The sequence below is a fragment of the Cajanus cajan genome, chromosome 1 (genome assembly GCF_000230855.2).
Source record: "Cajanus cajan strain Asha chromosome 1, NIPB_CcT2T_4, whole genome shotgun sequence".
Classification (NCBI taxonomy): Eukaryota; Viridiplantae; Streptophyta; class Magnoliopsida; order Fabales; family Fabaceae; genus Cajanus; species Cajanus cajan.
The window spans coordinates 3,150,418-3,170,272 of NC_138517.1; the positions used below are offsets into that span (position 1 = coordinate 3,150,418).

Below are 19,855 nucleotides of genomic sequence, written 5' to 3' on the forward strand. Positions count from 1 at the left end.
TTTCTTATAATTCTAAAAAGAAATTATTATAAAAACATTGTTCTACGATATGATTTTCCTTCTTTACAAATAATTGTACCCCGCTCGAAATAATACGGGTTGTAAAGAGTTACTTCTAAAATTATTAAGATTAAATTAATATATAGTTTTCGAGATTATTTAAAAACCTTTAAATAGATCTCTGACTAAAACAAAATTGAGCACTTTGTCCTATCTTTTATATAAGAATCAAATTGTTATATTTCTTCTATTTATAAAAATAAATATTTATGTTATATGTATTAATTATTAATTTCTTTTATTAATCTATTAATAATACAAGATAGAAAAAAAATTGTATCTTAAATTAGATGTTGTATCGTGCAATTACTATTTAAACGAATTAATTAAAAGAATATTTTTTAAATAAAATTTAATTTTATCATATAACTAATCAAAATTAATTATCTTTACTATTTTATTAGTTTTTATAAATTATTTATTTATTGATCTTAATTAGCTTTTCAATAATTAAGAGACCATTTATATTTTTGCGAACTCCGTTTTCTCACAGTCAAAAATCATGCCATCACCAAACATGTCTTGAAAGTGTGTGTCCAACAGACAATCCTTACGGTTGAATCAATCAACAAAACTATGGACACGGTAGAACATGTTAAAATGGTCATCGACGCAGAAACTTCAAAAACTAAAATGAATGTTATTTGATAATTTCATAAATTAAGTCTTAATAATAATTTTAGGGATTAAATTCTTCCATGTTAATAATTTAAAATATTAATATGATATATTTTTTAAGTTTTTTATTAAAATGAATTTGTTATTTTATCACATGATAATTTTCTTTTATAATAGTAACTACCCAGCCATACTAAAAATAATTTTTAATTAATTATTGATGTAAAATTCTTTATAGTGAATAAACACTTCATCTCTCTCTGTTTTGAAAAAATAAAAAAGAAATAAATTGTGAAAAATATATTTTAATGGATAGTTTGTAGAGTAATTTAAGGAGCAATTAGAAAGGTCAAATAAAAAAAAAATTGGCTAAAAAAAGAATATTATCTTTATTATAATTAATAAAGTCGAAATTGTAACGACCCGTCTGGCCGCCACACTCATCTCAACAACACAACACCACATAGAAAAGAGCATGCACATATATATAAGCAGATAGAATATATACACAAGGTCCAATCTGGGGCTTCAAGAAATCAAAGTACAACATACAGCCCAAATGCTATAGTAAGTAGCTAAAAATAGCAAAATATCAAAACTACAGCCACTGCATTTGTCAGCTACAGATCTGCCTCTATACACCAACCTATCCCTGCTCTGCTCCCATACATAGTATGATCATTGCAGTCCAAACCACATGGAAACAACAAAGGGTAAGCTAGTGAAAAGAATCAACATATATAGATATATAAGTACAGCAATTAGAAGCAACTACAGCTTAACAGCACATCATCTAGTTCAGCAATTATCAGCATACAACTCATCACATATACAGCTCACATCATATAGTATAAACAGCATTAAACACACAATGCGTCGTCACGCATATCAGCTCAGAGATCTCTTACAACAGCTCAGCCTTACGGCCTACAACAGTTTATATCAGCATGCAACACAACACAGCATAACATCAATAACAGCATACAACACAACTCAACATAGTACAGCACAGCTTAAACATCAAAATTCAGCCTAAACATCTCTCAGCACAACAATATTATAAATCAGCTTAACAACATTCATCAATAACAGCTCAGCTCAGCAACATCAACAATTATCAACATTTCACAACATATTTTAGCATATAACAAGACATAATTGAACATCACATCTACGCCCAGCGCACTCATGGTCGCGCCCGGCATGGCCCAACCAGAGAGCATTAGGGCTCAAACGCGCCCGACGCAATTCCAGTTGCGCCTGGCGTGCTAGGAGGCAGAGACTCCAATGAGTCTCACACGCCTGGCGTGCCAAACTCGCGCTTGGTGCAAGGGAGGTAGAGACCTCCCCAAGGTCTCACGCCCGGTGTAATACAAATTGAGCCCAATGCCACCTCTGGCAGAGACTCCCCAAGGAGTCTCCACGCCCGGCAAGACATAGTCATGCCCGGCGCCACACTAGAAACCAAAAATGCTAAGTTCCCTACTGATATCGCGCCCAGTGCGGTCCAAACCACGCCCGACGTGGGCCATCCAGAGGCTCCTATTCTCAAGGTCGCCCGGCGCACACAACCTTGCGCCCGGCAGGCTTGCCCAATAGAGACCTCTGATGGTCACGCGCCCGGCGCCAAGAACTGCGCCCGGCGTGATAACCAGCCTGCACAATCAACCAGAAAATTCACATGCAAACCATCCAAAACTTCACATTTTCATCAAACAGCTCAAAAATATCATCTTTTTCAACATGCAACCACGAACAAGGAAAATCCCCAAATTTTCAAAAAGAAACCCCGAAACCCTAAAAACCCAATTTTCATCAAACTCAGCCATCAATCTTCAGGGAAACAACCACACAATGAGTTTAAGAACTCACTTTCAACAAAATCATCCAAAAACCTAGCTTCCCTTATCTCGGTGAGAAGAAATTTCGAGTTTTAGGCAAGCGGAGAAGAAGAAGAAGAAGAACGAACAGAGATCAACGGAGAAGGAGAACTTCAGCTAGCTTCCAACACTACGAATCAGCACCTACACACCCAAAGAGTCCAGAGAATTGAGACCAAGGCAAGCAAATGGAAGAAGAGAGTGAGAGTTGAGAGTGTGAGTGAAGAGAATGAGAAGAAAAAAGAGAGGGAGAGGCCGTGGGTCTTACAAAAATATTTCGTACCTCTATATTTATTAAAAATATTTAAGAATTATTAATATTTGTTGAGTCAATTATTGTTGTGTCTAATTCTTGAAGTTGAAGGTCTTAATTTAAGTCTTGAGTTTGTAAAAATAGCTAATTTTTTAATTTTTATTATTATTTAAAAATTTAAAGGTAAAATAGTTTAAAATTTGTGTACACAAAAATAGAGAATCGCTCTTATATATATAGGTATAGATTATAAATTATATATTATTATAGTTATAGATTATAGATATTACATAATAATTAAACATTTAAATTTTCTTATTTTAGATATGATTTTAAAACAATTTTGGAAATTCAATTAGAGGTAAGAGAAACTTGGTTGAATTTCATTATTGTTGATGAATTTTTGGTTGTTGGTTTTCTTGAATTCTCTCTTGTATGATGGAATTGATGGATGGAACATGTTGTGAAGGAGTGCCCTTGTATAGTGTTACCGGGTTGCTTGGTTGAATCTGAATTTTTGGATGGTTGCATGCATTATTTTAAGTTGTTTTGTTGTTTTCTATGTGGTATGTTTTTCGTATGTTGGATTGCATGATGGGTTCTTGTTGTATTTAAGGTGGATTGAGCTAAACGAAGGTTCTGTTAAGGGTAGAAGTCTTCATCACACCAAGCATGCTTTCATGGCACCAAGTGTGGCTTAAGTTTAACAGTCTATACTCTAATAACGTTGGATGCAGCATTGGTGGCATTAGATATGAGAAGAAAGAATTGTCTCTTACTTGGTTATGTCAAGAATGGGTTTCAATGACATTGGATGTGAGAATAGAGAATTGTCTCTACTTTAGTTGGCATTAGGCATCAACGAAGTGACATCGAGCGTGAGTCAAGTAGAGGCTCTTTGCTTGATTGAGGTCAAATGTGGAGTTTTACCACTCCAAGTATGAGAGACTCTGAGTCTCTCTGCATCATCCACGTCAAGCATAGTATTTGGAGAGTAGTCGACGAGTTATTTCTACAAGAGGCTTAATGTTGCAAGTTAATGTCATGGTAGACTCACACTTGAGTTGTTATATTGTGACAGGAATACTAGATTTTCTAATTTAAGTGACGAAACATAAGAAATCAATTTAAGTTGTATACCTGACACTCTATGAGGCCTAACACTGTTTATACTTGACTTGATTGTGATAGGTCAAATGTTGTGGTTTGGTAGGGTCTATCCACTTAAATTGCTCACCTTTGATATAGGAGATATCTGTAGTTGATATGTGTGACAATGCATTAGTTGTTTATGATGATATTGTTGTTGTGTTGTAAGTTGTTGTGATGTTGGCTTGATGATGTTCTTAACAAGTTAAAAGTTGTTTTGTTGAGTTGTATTGAATATTGATTAAGTTGTTTATGTTATATTGTTATAAGTTGCTGTTGTGAATGTTATGTTGATTTTTTTTATAAGTTTAACCATTTTTTCCTTGTGGTTGGAATTATAATGATCATACTTTATATCGGAGCATGACAAGATTAACAACTTGTTTATTCAGTGGAGGATCATGTTGTTCATGACCTAATTTTGGAGATGATACTCTGATGTAGCTTAGTTTTGTATAGACGTTTGATCGATGATTAAGGATCTTATATACATCTATGTAGTTTATGTAGATTATATATGTGTACATGATGTGTATAACCCCCATAAGGGAGTTTTTTATTTTTAGTATTATTTTTTTTACATTATATATGTATAGATTGTATGAATGACCAAGTAATTTTGCATGAGAACCCTAGGATAATCAATTGTTCTTTTATTTTCATTGCATATTATTTGAACCAATGACAGACCTACATTATAGTGAGGGTGAATAGATGCATCCCCTTACTTTAATTAAATCATTAGTGTATGTTTAAAAATATTGTATTTTGCATCTCTTAATTTTATATATTGAACCTACTAATGATTATTTTAGACATTTATATTTTGTTCTTTGTATATATGATGATGATGATTATTAAACTTTATTTTCTTAAAAATTGCTCCAACTAACCAAAGGTCTTTGATTTGCTACTGATTAGAATCATATCAATTGTAGTAACCTATTAAGGGGGAAAGGGAGAGAGGAATCCACTTACTTAAGAGTAACTATACTTAGACTTTATCAATAAATGACTATATCTCCTAATCTTGTAATTTTTAATAAATTTTAAAATGGGAATGAGTGTACTACTAACACTTCTCTTAATTAATTAGGTAAAAAATGATTGAATAAAAAGAAAGAAGGTCAATTTTAGAAAAATAATTTTAAATTATTAAAAAATTAATATTTTAAACTAAATTAATTATAAATAAAAAATAAATAAATTAACTAGTTTTCCTAAAATGTATAATTTAATTGAAAGGATCTCATAATTAAAAACAAAAATAGAATTAAAATTTTTTTACACTATTATTTAATTACAAACCATCATACAATCAATTTATTAACTTTAATAATAAAAATCAAATTAACGATAACTTCTAGTTGATTAACAATACAATAAAATTTACACCAAAAATTAAAATGTACCAGAAAAAAAAAACTTTTTGAATAAAATTGAAATATCGATGCACACAAATTTTGAATGTTTTTCATTGTCAAAATTTAGAGAGATAGCATCAGTAATAGCGCTGGGTAGTTGTTGATTTAACTGGTGAGTTGTCCATGGCTGGCAAGGCCAACGAAAAAATGATCACTTTGAGAGAGTTTAGATAATCTAAATTCTAAAGAGTACGAAATGCACACTTTGATTTTGGGGTATTGGAATTTATATAGATTACTCCATGATATACACGCTTGCTTCCATATATCTCAATCCTTGAGTGTCAAACAATTACACAACCTGTGCCAAAACCCACCAGATGTTGGTGGTACTTGCTCAAGAGGGTCCTTAAATTTTGCTTTCTCGCCTAACTCTTCAAAAGAATCCACAAGGTTCTGGAGCCTTGCCACAAACTCAATAAGAAGAGATGTGAATGTTGCCAGAGACAGAGAGCTAGCACTTTCATAGGTTCTAGATTCTTCCTCTTTTGTCACTGGATCTGCTCGGAAGGAGATATGAGCAGGCCAAGATATCTGTTTACTGAACATGTTTTCATCACCAAAACCTGCAGGTACTGCAGCTATATTCGGAGGAGTTGCTTGTTGTTGTTCTTCCCAACTTTTTGGAACTTTGACAGCTCTGAGATCAAGCACAGCTTCACTCAGAGACTTGTACTCCAAAAAGTGTCTTTCTTCGTTCAAGAGGTCTTGAGGATCACCCTCACCTCTTGGCCTGTTTCCAATTTCCCAGCTCTCTGAATTCACAAGGAGAAAGGATTTTTTGTCAATCTTCTGTTGCAATTCCTCTGCTGCCTCGTGCACTTCAAAAAGAATGTCTTCGTGGCCTAGTTTCTCCATATTTTTCACTTTGTTCCCAAGTTCTCTTAGAATTTTTGCCCCTTCAGATCCAACCTTCTGAAGCTCCCTGCTAAAGACTTGTCTCTTCTCAGCTGGAGCCTGATTATCAAAAAGGAGGTTGAGTGCATGTGTATTTGCATAAATTAAAAAAAATAATAATAATAATAATAACAATCACTGATGACCTTAAATTATCTGAAAATTAGATGTATCCTCTATCTCAAGAGAAAGAACCATAAGAGAGTAGTAATAAACCAAATTCTTTGAAATTATCACCAACAATCAATTTAGTCCTTAAAATCATAAAAATGTCATTTTAGTTTTCGAAATCACCAAATAAAAGTCATTTTATTTCTTGAGTTTAATTACATTTTTTATCCTCAAAGTTTCACAATGTCACAAATTATTTTATTCCTTGAAATTAAAATAAGAACCAAAATTATCAATATTTGGTAATTTAAGGACTAAAGTGAGATTTTTAAGGAGACCGACAATTATAATTTCGAGGATTTATTTAGTATATTACTCATTACTTTTAAAATACAGAGTAAAGGATGCTTTAAAATATAATCACTCCCATATATCATAATCACAGTTTTTCAGGTGCAGATCTTGCTCCAGTAAGCTACTTTTACGTAATTGATAAATTATTCCACTTATAGTCAAGCAAAGCAGAGAGTACACAGCCTAGCAGTATTCGAGTTAAGGCGGTGACCAGACTCAATCTACTGGCATGAAAAAAAGGCAGCACAGAATGACTTCATTTCAAATATGAAAGACCAACAAGATCAAATTTATCTTTATCTGTCTTTCATGTCGTGAATAATAGAAAAAGGTTTTTTAAGGCAGAAACAATCTACTACAACACATTATGTACCACAGAACCAGGTACCAGTACACATTGGGTATACTTGAGTTAAGATTAAAAACAATCTACTACAACATAGTATGTACCAGGCATATTGAAGACTCCGACGGTAAATTCGGCATAATGAATCCTATAAAACTATAGTATGTACCAGGCAGCATTGAAGACTCCGACGGTAAATTTGGCATAATAATTCCTATAAAACTAGTTTATAAGGTAAGGATTACTTTCAATTTATATACTATATTTTTATCATATCATTAGTAGATATGAAATTATCACCACACTTCTAATAACTTATATTGAGAATTAAATATCTTAAACATAATAGTTATAATACCATCTTAAAAATATGAATTTTAGATCTGATTCAATTTTATAAAATCAAATTTTATGATAAAGATTGTCTTTCACTTATATACCTTATTTTGGTTATATTACTTGTGGACATAGAATCTCCAATCAAAGAGATTAGCAGTGGATTACAAAAGATAAAGCTAAATTTCAGCATGGAAGAGTAGTCTATGCCAAGTCTAATGTCAATTAGTAGGTACTTTTCTAAAAACACATGCTAAATTTGATGGTCTATCTAAGTTTAGAAGAATCCTTCAGTTTTGACCTCCCGCAGTCCTAGTACCAAACACAACAATTGAACCCGAGTCCCAAATCATTTCTGACAACAATTGAATAAATTATCAATTATTATTTAAATCAGTATATTATTTCTTTTATCTTGCACTACCAAAAAAAAAAAAAGAGTATATTATGTGGTTCCATCTTGAAAATTACCTCTTCTCTAAATGTTAAAAAAAATTAAAACACTTGATAGAACTAACATATTCCGGTGAAAATAACAAACCTAAAGGGAAATAAATCAAGAATGAAAACAAAATTCAAAAAATAAAGATCATCACAAGATCTACATACACAGACCACTTTCCTGGGACATTGAAAAAAATAAATCCCAAAAACCACCCACCAAAAAAAACACAAAATTCTGAAGACTCAAAGGCTTTGTAACTGAGAAGTTGCATGAAGTACCTGTATTTCAGAAAGTATACATCCATGCATAGCCATGACCATAAATGCACAATGCCTTAGTGCCCCACTTACTTTCACATAATTTTGCCATGGATATCTAAGCATTTTGTATCGGCCATGAGGTGGCTCCCAGACAGCAAAACCCATCTTAAATAAGAAGTACGTATCAATGAGTAAAAAAAAAAATACCAATATCATTATGTGAAAGTGAAACAAAAGAAGTAGATCATAATACCAATGCATCCTCTTTGCTTGTAGATTCAACAGCTGATCTATAGCCATTGTAAACCACATCCTCAGCAGCTTGGTAGGTAAGAATTTTGGAAGGCACTCTCTCATATTCTATACAATTAAGATAGTTATTTACAACACCTGAAAAACAAAGCTTAACAACATTAAGAAGCAGCAACTAAATGTTTGTAATTAGCAGTTAAATTATCACAAACTAAAGCCTAAAGCTGATGATCAAAAAGATATTGTAGAGAACCTTCCAATGATGTTGCAACGCCCATGAAATTTTTTGCCACAAGATCATGTAGATCCTCACCAGCCCAGATTGGATATATACATACATTTATCCCCAGAGCCACAGCAGCACCCAGTGCAATGAGCAAAAATCTATTTATAGCTGTTTCAACAAACTCTCCTGTTCGATACCCTGATAAAATAATGTAGCAATAGGTGATCAAGAACACACGAAAACCGTATTCATAAGCCTTTACTGTTGGATACTGTTTTGCATACGTGGAACAAAATCCTGCCATTCACATATCATAATGTCAGAACAAGGCATAAGCAAAAATCTTTATCAACATGATAAGAAATAGAAGTGATTCAAAATCCTGACCTGCAATGAAGATGCTAACAATTATAAAAAGTTCTTCCCATTTTCCAGCCAAGTTTGATAAAAGTCCCATTCCCAAAGCTAGTCCTCCAGCTAACAAAGTCCCCAATCCTCTGTTAAGGCCCTTGCTAAGAGTTGCTCCTGCGGGAGTATATTGTGACAAATTATTGCTATTAATTGAATGATTGATGCTTATTCACGTGTTCACCAAATGGAAAGCTTGAAACTTGGAATTTACAAATGAATGGTTTACTTCGGCCAATGATTTATAATCAAAATTTTGAGTTTAATAAAAGATGAAGTACATGAAAATTGAACACAACTGAATTAGATAAGCAGCGGCTTTGGAACATGGCAGAAAAAATTATAGCCTGTGATTTCATCATTACAAGCAGAAGCAACTAGGGAGAATTGTATGATTTTTTCTCAGACTAAAATTAGAATGCCATTTGCTTGTCGTTATAAATTAAACAAGAGAACTCTACTGAGCATCCTTCAGACAATTATTAGCCAAATAAAAGTAAAATATATTTACTAAAGAAATCATCATTATGTTAAAAACACAAAAATATTTAATATTTACATTTTAAGTAATTGAAAATATTTAATAAAATTATTGCATGTTTCTGAACCACAACCCTCAAGACAATGGTCAACAAGTATTGTTCCTTAGCATTACTTGGCATTGATTTTCCCAACAAACAAACTAAACTAACAGAACCAACACATCACTTTACCACGGTCAAATATTCTAAACCAATCTTCTTCTAGTTATTATTCCCCATGACCCTATCAAGTATCAAAATACCATATTATATCTCTATTAAAAAGGGTAAAGACCTTCATACACTAATCTAGGCATATTCTTCGCCAATTCCTATTGAAGAAGAGGAATTAAAAGCCCAAAAGAGGGGGAAAAATAGTAAACACTCATTTAAATCCATCATGACAATAATTTGGTCTCGGAAAAAACTTTGTAGTAAGTAGGTCCTTTAGTTGAAAAAAAGAAAATAATAAAGAGAGATCAATTTAGTCTACAACGCGATCAGTTTGGTTCTCGATCACATGTTCCAACTTTTTATGTTACTTTAACCAATTAGAGGACCAAGTTCGTGCCAAATTACCCAAATAAGTAACGTCACGTGAAATTTTAGACATCATAATTATATAAAAAAAAAATTGTATAAAGTGCAGAGGTGTACTTTTAAAAAACAATGTTATGATTGTAATATACATCATGTATGTATATATATATAATAAGAACGTATAAATATATATATATATATATAATAATTTAGTTTAAATACTATAAATTTTATATGTATAAAAAAAATAGTATAAAGTTTATTAAAGAATCAACGAGAATAAATTTTCAAACATGATAAAATTACATTTCTAATTAATTAATGATATATAAAAATTAAACTCTAATATTAAATTAGTTATATTTTTTTTCATAAATCATAAATATTAGATATTTTTACATTGTCACTTCGAGTGAGATAAGACTAATACAAGCAATAAAAATAATAAATAAATAAAATCTCTATGATTAACGAATATTTAACCCAACTATCTATCAAAAAGTCGTCTCCCAGGCCATTGACACACACTTGAGGCTAAATTAGTTATACTTTCAATCTTTGCCAATCCATTTAGCAAGCTAAATTCCAAGAAAACAAAGATTAAAATAACCATCCTATCATAATTAAAGAAATGAAAAGACATTTTTATAATTTCTTTTTTACTTAATTTATAGATCACAAATATTCTCTAACTATTCAAGTCAGATAAAATTACTAAAATATTTATCATCACGAGTAAAGCTAAGTAAAACTATTATAGCACCATTACACAACTGTATATTCAGAATGTAAACTGAACATATATTCTGAACTCAAAGGTAAGATAATTAATTAAGATTATGATGTAGCCACATATTGAGGCTGAAATTCGATATGATTGATTAAGTTGATTGGTTCTTAGGATGGTTGATCCACCATGATATATTTGTAGAATTTAAAATCATAGTGAAAAGAGGCAAGAAAGAAGGGTTGATAGCATACCTATGCTGAATTCGAAGACAACAACGACAGTGAGAATGGCCCAAACGGAGTATCGACTAACATCCTCGAAGGGCTTCTTGAGGAAAATGAGAAGCGAGAGAAGAATAAGCGCGAGACCCATTTTGGCGGAGAAAATGATCTTCCTGGGATCGGAGCGCCCCATCTCCCACGCCCTCTCCGCCACGCGCTTGGAGGTCTGCCACGCGCCGACGATCCCGTCGGAGAAGGCGCGGTAGGAGCAGCAGCGGCGGCGGCGGCGAGGCGAGGGGTCGTCCTCCTCGGACTCCGGCAGCGCGATCCCAATCTGGGAGAAGCCTCCGCCGCCCTTCATTGACAGAAGCCTCTCCTTCTTCTCGGCGAAGCTGTGGCGGAAGGAGCCCAACTTGGGCACCCTGGTGGAACCCATCATAGTCTTTTGGCGCCGAATAATCGATTACGCTATTTTGGGAAGGACAGTGCGAGGAGTTTTATTAGTCTTGTCGAAGGGGACGAGGTGGTTGGCGCTGAGATTCGGGGGCGGAATGTTGTCTGTGCCTTTTTGCTTGCTTGTTTTTGAAACGTGCCGACCAGTGTTGGAAATTGAGGATAATAAAGAGGCATAAGTTAACATGAACTCAACGTGGCTGCTTGTATTGTACTGTAGGAATTTAGGGAAGATATGTATCTGGTCAAGCTAAATGTTAGTCAGAGAGAGAGAAAAGTACGTTTACCATGAGAAATCATTTTTTTTTTAATCCTTGGTAATCCAACTCATTAACATTGAATGAGGGTGTTTTTGACTTAAAATGCATATTCTCAGTCAGAATGATGGTTTTTTTTTTTTATTTCAAAAATTATTAAAATAAATAATACTTTCACTTTCACTTTTGAGTTATATTAATAAAATTGTATTAATATATATATATATATATATATATATGAGAAATTTATTTACTTTATGAATGAATAAGTCTATTTAAATTTATTTCATTCAATAATTCATGTTTTACATTAAATTTTAATAATTAAATTGTTAAATTTAAAATTTTTAATATATAAATTAAATTTATAAATTTTTAAAAATTAAAAAATTATATTAAATAATTTTTAAAAATTTTAAAAATTTATAAACTTAATTTATATATTAAAAATTTTAAATTTAATAATTTAATCATTTAAATTTAATATAGAATATAAATATATATTAAATAAAGTAAATATAAATAGATTTACTCGTAAAAAAACGAATCACTTCTCATATGAGTAAATATAGTAGAATTACTCTATTTATTAGATATATATACACTATGCTTGATCTGTGTACTAAAATGTTAAACTACGAGACTGAGGGAGTAGTTCTTGAACGATGTGTAAAAACTTTATAAAATTATGGTTCACGTGTACTAAAATTACTTTTATTATTAATGAAAATTAATTATTTTTATTATTTTTAATTAATTAATTAATTAATTTTTATATAAAGAACGGAAGAATTATTACGTATTTGACTAATATACATAGGCATAATCATTACATACATTTTATAAAGTTTATTAGATTGGAACTTCAAAAAAATAGCATTTTAACAAACAAAAACTTGTCAATTTTGAAAGGTAAGAATATAATGATTTATAAAAAAAAATATTTATAATCAAAACTTTATAATTTAAATTTTAATAAATTTACGTCATAAAGTCTGTGAGATTTGAAATGATCTTATGAATTTCTATATTTTAAAATAATCATTAATTTTTAGTAAATATTCAAGGCCACCAAAGTGAATGAAACATATAACAAAAAAATCATAAAGTTTGAATAAAGATTATAAATAGAAAATAAAAATAAAAATATTAGTATGATAATATATATATATATATATATATATATATATGAGTTAATTACCTATACACCACTAGTGTAAAGTTTTTTTACACTAGCAACTAATTATATCTTTTTATTGTGTCATGTCACTGTAAACACATTTACTTTTAACAGTGACATGGCACAATTAAAAGATATAATTGGTTGTCAATGTAAAAAACTTTATACTGACAGTGTATATGTGATTAACTATATATATATATATATATGTATATATATCATAAGATTGAGAGCATATCAAGGGAGAAGGTATTTTATTTTGAGAGATGAGAGGGTTAAACCTTAAATTAATTTAACAAATAAGATTAAATTAGATAATTAAATCTCTAATCATTTAATACTTCTCTGCTCCTTTTTCTCTTACTCTTTTTTTTTCTCCACCACCTCCTCCTTCCTATTCTCTCATCTCCTCCCTTCTAGTCAACATCAATCATTAGCACAAGCCTGCAAGGTATGCTTATGTCTCATACTTGGCAATTCACCCTATAGCATGCTTCTGCAAGTGGAACAAAACTCCATCTTCTATATCTGCAACGATGGCGAGCCGCGACTGAACAATGATGGGTAGTTCCCATGATGGTGTCAAGTTGCGACTAAACGACGATGCGAATCATCTTTCTTGTGACAACTATGAGTTTTTTGTTCAATGGTGGAAGATGGTTAGGACTCTGAGATGGTGAATCAATGTGACTAAGATTTGGGAAAACTTGGACACAGGGAAAGGAGGAGGGGTACGTGACAGGTTTTTAATAAGTTTTAATCTAATTCGTTAAATTAATCTAAGGATTATATTTTAATCCTTTCATCTCTCACAATAAAATACCCTCTCACTTGATACACTCCTTATATATATATATATATATATATATAAGAATTAATATACTTTCAATTATTATATACTACTTTACAAATTTAGAAGAAAAAATATACATGAGAATCTATTAAAAAAAATTTAAAATTATATATATAGGCATAACATAAATATTCCTTTTTATATATATAATATAAATATATTTTGTTTACATTGGTAAAAGATGAATATCGTAACATTGAAAGATAAATTATAACTTATTTAATTATTTTATTTAATTGAATAATGGTTTATATGTTTTTTTATATTTTAAAACTTTAAGAATTATGAGATTCTTGTAAGTTTATGTTGTTTGGGAATCGTCTTAAGTTAAGGTTATTGTTGATCAAGTTTAAGGAAAGATGTTTAAGATTTTCTTAAGACTTAAATTTCATAAGTTTATTTTCTTAAGAAAATAATATTTTTTATCATGACTTCATATTAAAAGAAATAAAAATTAAATCCCCAGTCTTTAATTAAAAAATATAAATACTAAATCATTTGACCTTTAAATTTTTTTCTTCAATATCCATAGTTTGATTGTTAGTTTTTTTGTTGTGTTGCACAATAATGGATTCATGTTTCTCTCATAGTTACTTTTGATAATTTTTATATCTACGTCTAATTGATTCACACTCGACACTGCCTATCTTGTGCCTAACGTCAATGAGGGAGAGAGTCTTTGATTTGCATCACAGTCGGTGCCATGAAGTTACATCCAATGTGAAGACAATTTTTGCACTTGGAAGAATCATGATTTGACTCCAATCACCTAAAAATCCGACACCAATCCAACATGCAACTAGTAAACCAACATATACACATTATAAGAAACTCTAATTCACCAAAATACACAACATGCAACCATATCCAATCAAGGATTCACCAATTTCTCTTTTAAGCAAGGAAAACCCAAAACACAAGACAATAAGGTTCTAACACTTGAATTCAACATGAATACCATCCAAAACATGAATCAATACAACAAAATCAACTCATATAACATGAAAAATTAGACAATAAGTTGTCCTTACCTTGAATCACCAAGAAAAAAGGAAGGAGAAAGAAAAATGATGAAGAACACAGTCCTTCAAGCTTTCTCTACATGAGAACACCAACTCTTAATTCTCAGCTCTAAAGCTTCAAATAACAACTCAACAACAAACTAAACTCTAGGAGAAGGATCCAAGCAATTTGTGAAGTCAAAAGGAAGAGAGGTAATTTCCTTTAACTTTAGAGTCTTCCTCTCTAACTTCTCTCTAGATTTTCTTAAGGAATGAATTTATGAAATTCACATCTTAAGAAAATCTTATATATCTTTTCTTAAACTTGGTGATTGATTACTTCAACTCAAAACAACCCCTAAATAACTAAACTCATAAGAATTCTTTAATCCTTATCGTTTTAAAACATTTTAAACAGCAAATCACATAACTCATTTACTTAATAAGCAATTATATAATTCACAGTGTTACATCGACGACTCACTTCTTTATAAAACTTGGTTAATCATCTTTAGTGTGGTATTCCTTCCTAACTACCTTTTTTTCCACTTTGTTGGTAAGTTTTTAATGTATTTAATTTTTTAATAAATTTGATAAAATAAAATCCTTGTATCTTTTAAAATTTTATATATTGACTTTTCAAGAAGTCAATTAAAGGAATTCATATTTTTAATTCTTTTGGGATAAATTGACTTTCTATTAAAAAAAATTTGAACATGTCTAATATAGTTTGCCTAGAGTATTATATCAACCCCCAACAAGATTGCGCAACTCAACATCATCCACTTTCTTAATTCCAATTGGTTGACCCCCAGAAATCATTTTATTTTGTTGACGATGTAAAGTGCTTTTGTTTTTATTATCGCATGCCACTTAGGAAATAAGACACTCGAATTTTTATAGAGTTTAGATTAAATAATTTTATATAAAAAAGTATTGTTTTCTGAAAGAAAAACAGAAATAAAAGTCATTTCTTAAAATTTAAAACGTTGTTAAACTTGACATACACTCTTGTATGTGCGAAGGGTAAAGAAATATAAAAGTAATGATGTTGGAAAACTTTAGCTGAAATGGCATAAGGAATATTGGGAACAAACTAATCATAACTTTTTTCATTTTTGGTACTAAGGTGGTTGATTTATTTAGTTTTTGTTTTTTGGTAAAACATGATTGAGTTAGTTTCTTTATATAAAAATGATTATATTTTATACTTTCTTAAAATAAATAATAGAGTAATGATTTCTTCATAGAAAAGTAATACCAAACATGTTCTGGTTCTAAAACTTTATTAATTGGGGTTTTGAATTAAGACTTGGTACCGAGATCTGTGATTAAGTTTAAGACGTTGGATTTTGGATTTATGTTTGAAGTTGAAGGTTAGGTTTAAGATCTATAAAGACGTATGGTTTAGGGTTCGGTTATTACATATGATTAAAATTTAAGACACAGTAATAAAGTGTGGGCCATTGTCCCGTTCTTTCTTGATTTTATCTTGGGCCTAATTTCTTAAACAAACAGACCCATAGAGACTTTTTGGCAGATGATAAACACACCTCCACCCTCATATAAATACACTCCCTTTTTTAAAAAATATATATGAAATATCTAAATTACCCTTAAAAAAAATATTTTTTCTAAATTTACACCTCTCTTCCCTGCACCCCACACCCCACACCTCACACCACACACCCCCCCCTTCCTAAAGCCTCTTTGAAATCAGCTATTCAGTCGCTGACAAGAGCGGTAGAATAGAACCTTGTGATGGGATAGATTGAAGCAGTAATTGGTAACCCAAAATTCTCATCCCAAATTAAAAAAAAAAAAACGAAAAGAAAAGGGGGTTGTTCCGAGTTCCTAGTTCCCAAAAACAAGAGCAGAGGGGGTACAATTTCTGAAGAGGCATGAAACATAAGAAAGAAGAAACCTGAGTGAGCAATGCGAGCTGTTCGATGCTAAAATATCTAGCGGCAGAGGGTGTCGAGGGCGAGATCAACGGCGGAGGTGCAACCAGCACGCTAGATTGGGACACACGAATAACTCTATTAACGTTTTAACAACAGGGAGCAGAAGGTCAGAGCGAACGCCGCTAGATTGGGACACGCGAATGAGAATAGCATTGGGAGCCGCACGAGGCCTGGCGTTCCTCCACGTGTCAGCCAAACAGGTCCACGGCAACATCAAATCCTCCAACATCCTCCTCCACCCGAACCACGACCTCTGCGTTTCGGACTTCGGGCTGAACCGATATTCGCGAACCCGGTTCCCTCGAACCGGGTGGCAGGTTACCGGGCTCCGGAGGTTCTGGAAACCCGAAAGGTGACATTGAAATCCGACGTGTACAGCTTCGGCGTGCTGGTGCTGGAGCTCCTAACGGGCAAGGCGCCGAACCAAGCCTCGCTGAGCGAGAAAGGGATCGACCTTCCACGTTGGGTGCAGTCAGTGGTGCGCGAAGAGTGGACCGCGAAAGTGATCGACGCGGAACTCATGAGGTTCCAGAACATCGAAGAGGAGATGGTTCAGTTGTTGCAGATTGCCATGTCCTGCGTTGCGCTTGTGCTCGACCAGAGGCCCAACATGGATGAGGTGGTGCGCATGATTGGGGATATTGTTAGCCTCCCAATGGAATAGTGAGAAGAACAAGAACAAGATCACCAAGGAAGAGGTTGGTTCATGTTCATCCCTTTGTTGATGATGATGATTTGTTCGGGGGTGCGGGGAAGGGGGTGTGGGATGCGAGGAACGGGGTGCGGTAAAGGGAGGTGTATTTTTTTTAGGGGTAATTTAGACATTTTATATATATTTTTTAAAAAAGGAGGTGTGTTTATACGAGAGTGGAGGTGTGAATATCATCTACCTTCTTACTGTAACTGCTCGACCAACCTTTTATACTCTTAATAGCAAAGGCCCATAAACTCGCTCCCTCGGCTAAGAATAGCCCAACTCAAAAGTTATAGCAAGTACTTGGCCCACAAATTAAACTTTCTGGGTTTAGATAATTAAGCCTAACCCAAGTTATAGCAAGTTGCTTCATTAGCCCACATGCCAAGGCCATGTGGACAAAATTATACCCCCATCAAAATTGTTTTAAAAATATTTTATATTTATTTCAAGCCACTAATATAAGAGATATTTGTTGTAACGATCCGATGTGCTATGCTAAAATTTATACATATTATCAAAATTTAACAAGTTTGTCACCAAACTTTTTCGGTGACTACTTTGAGATTCTTGTTTCTTGTCAAATCTCACAAGTGTCACGTTCTTTTGAGACTCTCGGTGTCACAAAATCCAAAGTCACTAACACCGTCAAGATTCACATCCATGGCCCACCTAGTTAAACACTTATCCATTTGGGCCTTTACCACCTATCCTCTGAGTAGACTCCGCACGTGTCAACTCATGAATCCGAAAGCGACGACGCGCATTTCACTTGAAGAATACACCAACACGTGTCCATGCACGTGGCAGCTAATCATCACCGCCACACGGCACGTGTCAGACTTTTAAGACCCCTTGACCAGATTTTTATGCTTGGTTTCCCTTTATAAACCCCATGCACCTTTGCATCATCCATCAACACTCACTTGAACCTTCTACAACCATAATTCAAATCCAAACACAAGAACTATGGCAAGTTATCAGACTCATCACGATGATCAGGGTCGTAAGATCGATGAGTATGGCAACCCAGTGAGAGAAACTGACCAATATGGCAACCCAGTTCATGGCACTACTGCCACTGTTACCTACGTCACCGCCACCGGCGGTCACGGCGGTGAAGCCGATAAGCAGCATGGAACTACCGGTGTCTATGATCCTAGCAGCGGTAGGAGTCATCACACTACCGGTGATCATGATATAAGCACCGGTAGACAACATGATACCACCGGTAGTTACACCAGTGATATCGGTAGACAACATGAAACTACCGGTGACTATAATTTAGGCACCGGTAAACAACATCATGGATTATCTACCGGTGGTTACACAGGTAATACTAATACAAAACATGGAACTACAGGTGATTATGATCTAGGCACCGGTAGACAACATCAGACTACCGATGCCTATGGTGGGGACACCGGTAGGCAGCATGGAACTACCGGTGACTACGGTGGTGGCCCTACCTATGGAGTCACTACCGCGGACACCGGCACTGGTCCTAGAAGTGGAACCACCGGTGGCACCGGTTATGGAGGCAACACTGGGGGTGCACATACGGATGCACGGAATCAGCAACACTATGGAAAGGAGCATCGTCACCATGACGAGTCTCATGGCGATCACGAGAAGAAAGGGATAGTGGATAAGATCAAAGAGAAGCTTCCCGGAGGACACAGTGACAAGTAGATGCATCGTGCATCGTGCATGCATGCATATGTAGTATGTGTATGTTGTCTTTGAATAACTATGTTGCATTTGTAATAATGTACGTACGTACAATGTTTTGTGTCGTGTAAATGTAAACGATATACATGTATGGTTGCGTTATAGTATACCTAAACATGTAAACGAATAAAAATGCATGCTTATATGTATGAACTTGGATGTTTTGTATAAGGCTGAAATAGAAAGCACCAATGCTAGCTCTAAGAATATATAGAGTGGGGGTGATTCACTTGTATGTGTTGGACTTATAAATGCATTCAGCAGCTTGCTTTCGTTTTCAACCTTTCTAAAATCTTTCTTTAAAGCTCAGAGTGTCCTAACAGCTATTATTTAAAAAATTTCTTCATGCTTATATCAATTATTAATTACATCTACAATTTTATCAATATACAAATTAATGAAGGAGATAACCGATCCTTTTGGGCACAAGGACTTGGTCAACTTTGAGACTTGAAAGTTCATTAATTAGCGGTGTAGGGCAATTTTTCCACGTCAAACCTTACCCTTCTATTTCTTTAATTTTTTTATTTATACTAAAGATATTCTCCACTGTAGTAGTCACTCCTACAAATCTCTTCTTAACTGTGGCGTCACAAAATTCTTTCTTACTAGTAGTTAACACATTTATATGCTCCCAATTTAAGCTCGAGACTACTGAAACATCTACCGACAAACTCACATGATAGTGAAA

At 33.2% G+C, this 19,855-nt stretch overlaps 2 protein-coding genes and 1 pseudogene across 2 annotated transcripts; 2 read left to right on the forward strand and 1 right to left on the reverse strand.

Annotated features, from left to right (window-relative positions):
* Positions 1–5,361: 5,361 nt before the first annotated feature.
* On the reverse strand, positions 5,362–11,719 carry LOC109788209 (aluminum-activated malate transporter 9). The gene is made up of 6 exons (XM_020346883.3): positions 11,062–11,719; positions 8,999–9,136; positions 8,639–8,908; positions 8,387–8,523; positions 8,152–8,298; positions 5,362–6,341 (listed from the first exon to the last, which is right to left on the reverse strand). Exons 1-6 carry the CDS (start codon positions 11,468–11,470, stop codon positions 5,655–5,657), a joined length of 1,788 nt encoding a protein of 595 aa, XP_020202472.2. The 5' UTR covers positions 11,471–11,719; the 3' UTR covers positions 5,362–5,654.
* Positions 11,720–16,687: 4,968 nt separating this feature from the next.
* On the forward strand, positions 16,688–18,475 carry LOC145953846 (putative inactive receptor kinase At2g26730 pseudogene; annotated as a pseudogene).
* On the forward strand, positions 18,403–19,445 carry RAB18 (Dehydrin family protein). The gene has a single exon (XM_083072887.1). The coding sequence runs from the start codon at positions 18,403–18,405 to the stop codon at positions 19,123–19,125; it is 723 nt and encodes a 240-aa protein (XP_082929013.1). The 3' UTR covers positions 19,126–19,445.
* The last annotated feature ends 410 nt before the right edge of the window (positions 19,446–19,855 follow it).

Coding starts and splice junctions, on each gene's coding strand:
- LOC109788209 (XM_020346883.3), bottom strand. CDS start 11,470: ATGATGGGTTCCACCAGGGTGCCCAAGTTGGGCTCCTTCCGCCACAGC. Junction 8,909..8,998: donor TGTTAGCATCTTCATTGCAG/GTCAGGATTTTG, acceptor TGTGAATGGCAG/GATTTTGTTCCACGTATGCA. Junction 8,299..8,386: donor CAAGCAAAGAGGATGCATTG/GTATTATGATCT, acceptor TTCTTATTTAAG/ATGGGTTTTGCTGTCTGGGA.
- RAB18 (XM_083072887.1), top strand. CDS start 18,403: ATGGCAAGTTATCAGACTCATCACGATGATCAGGGTCGTAAGATCGAT.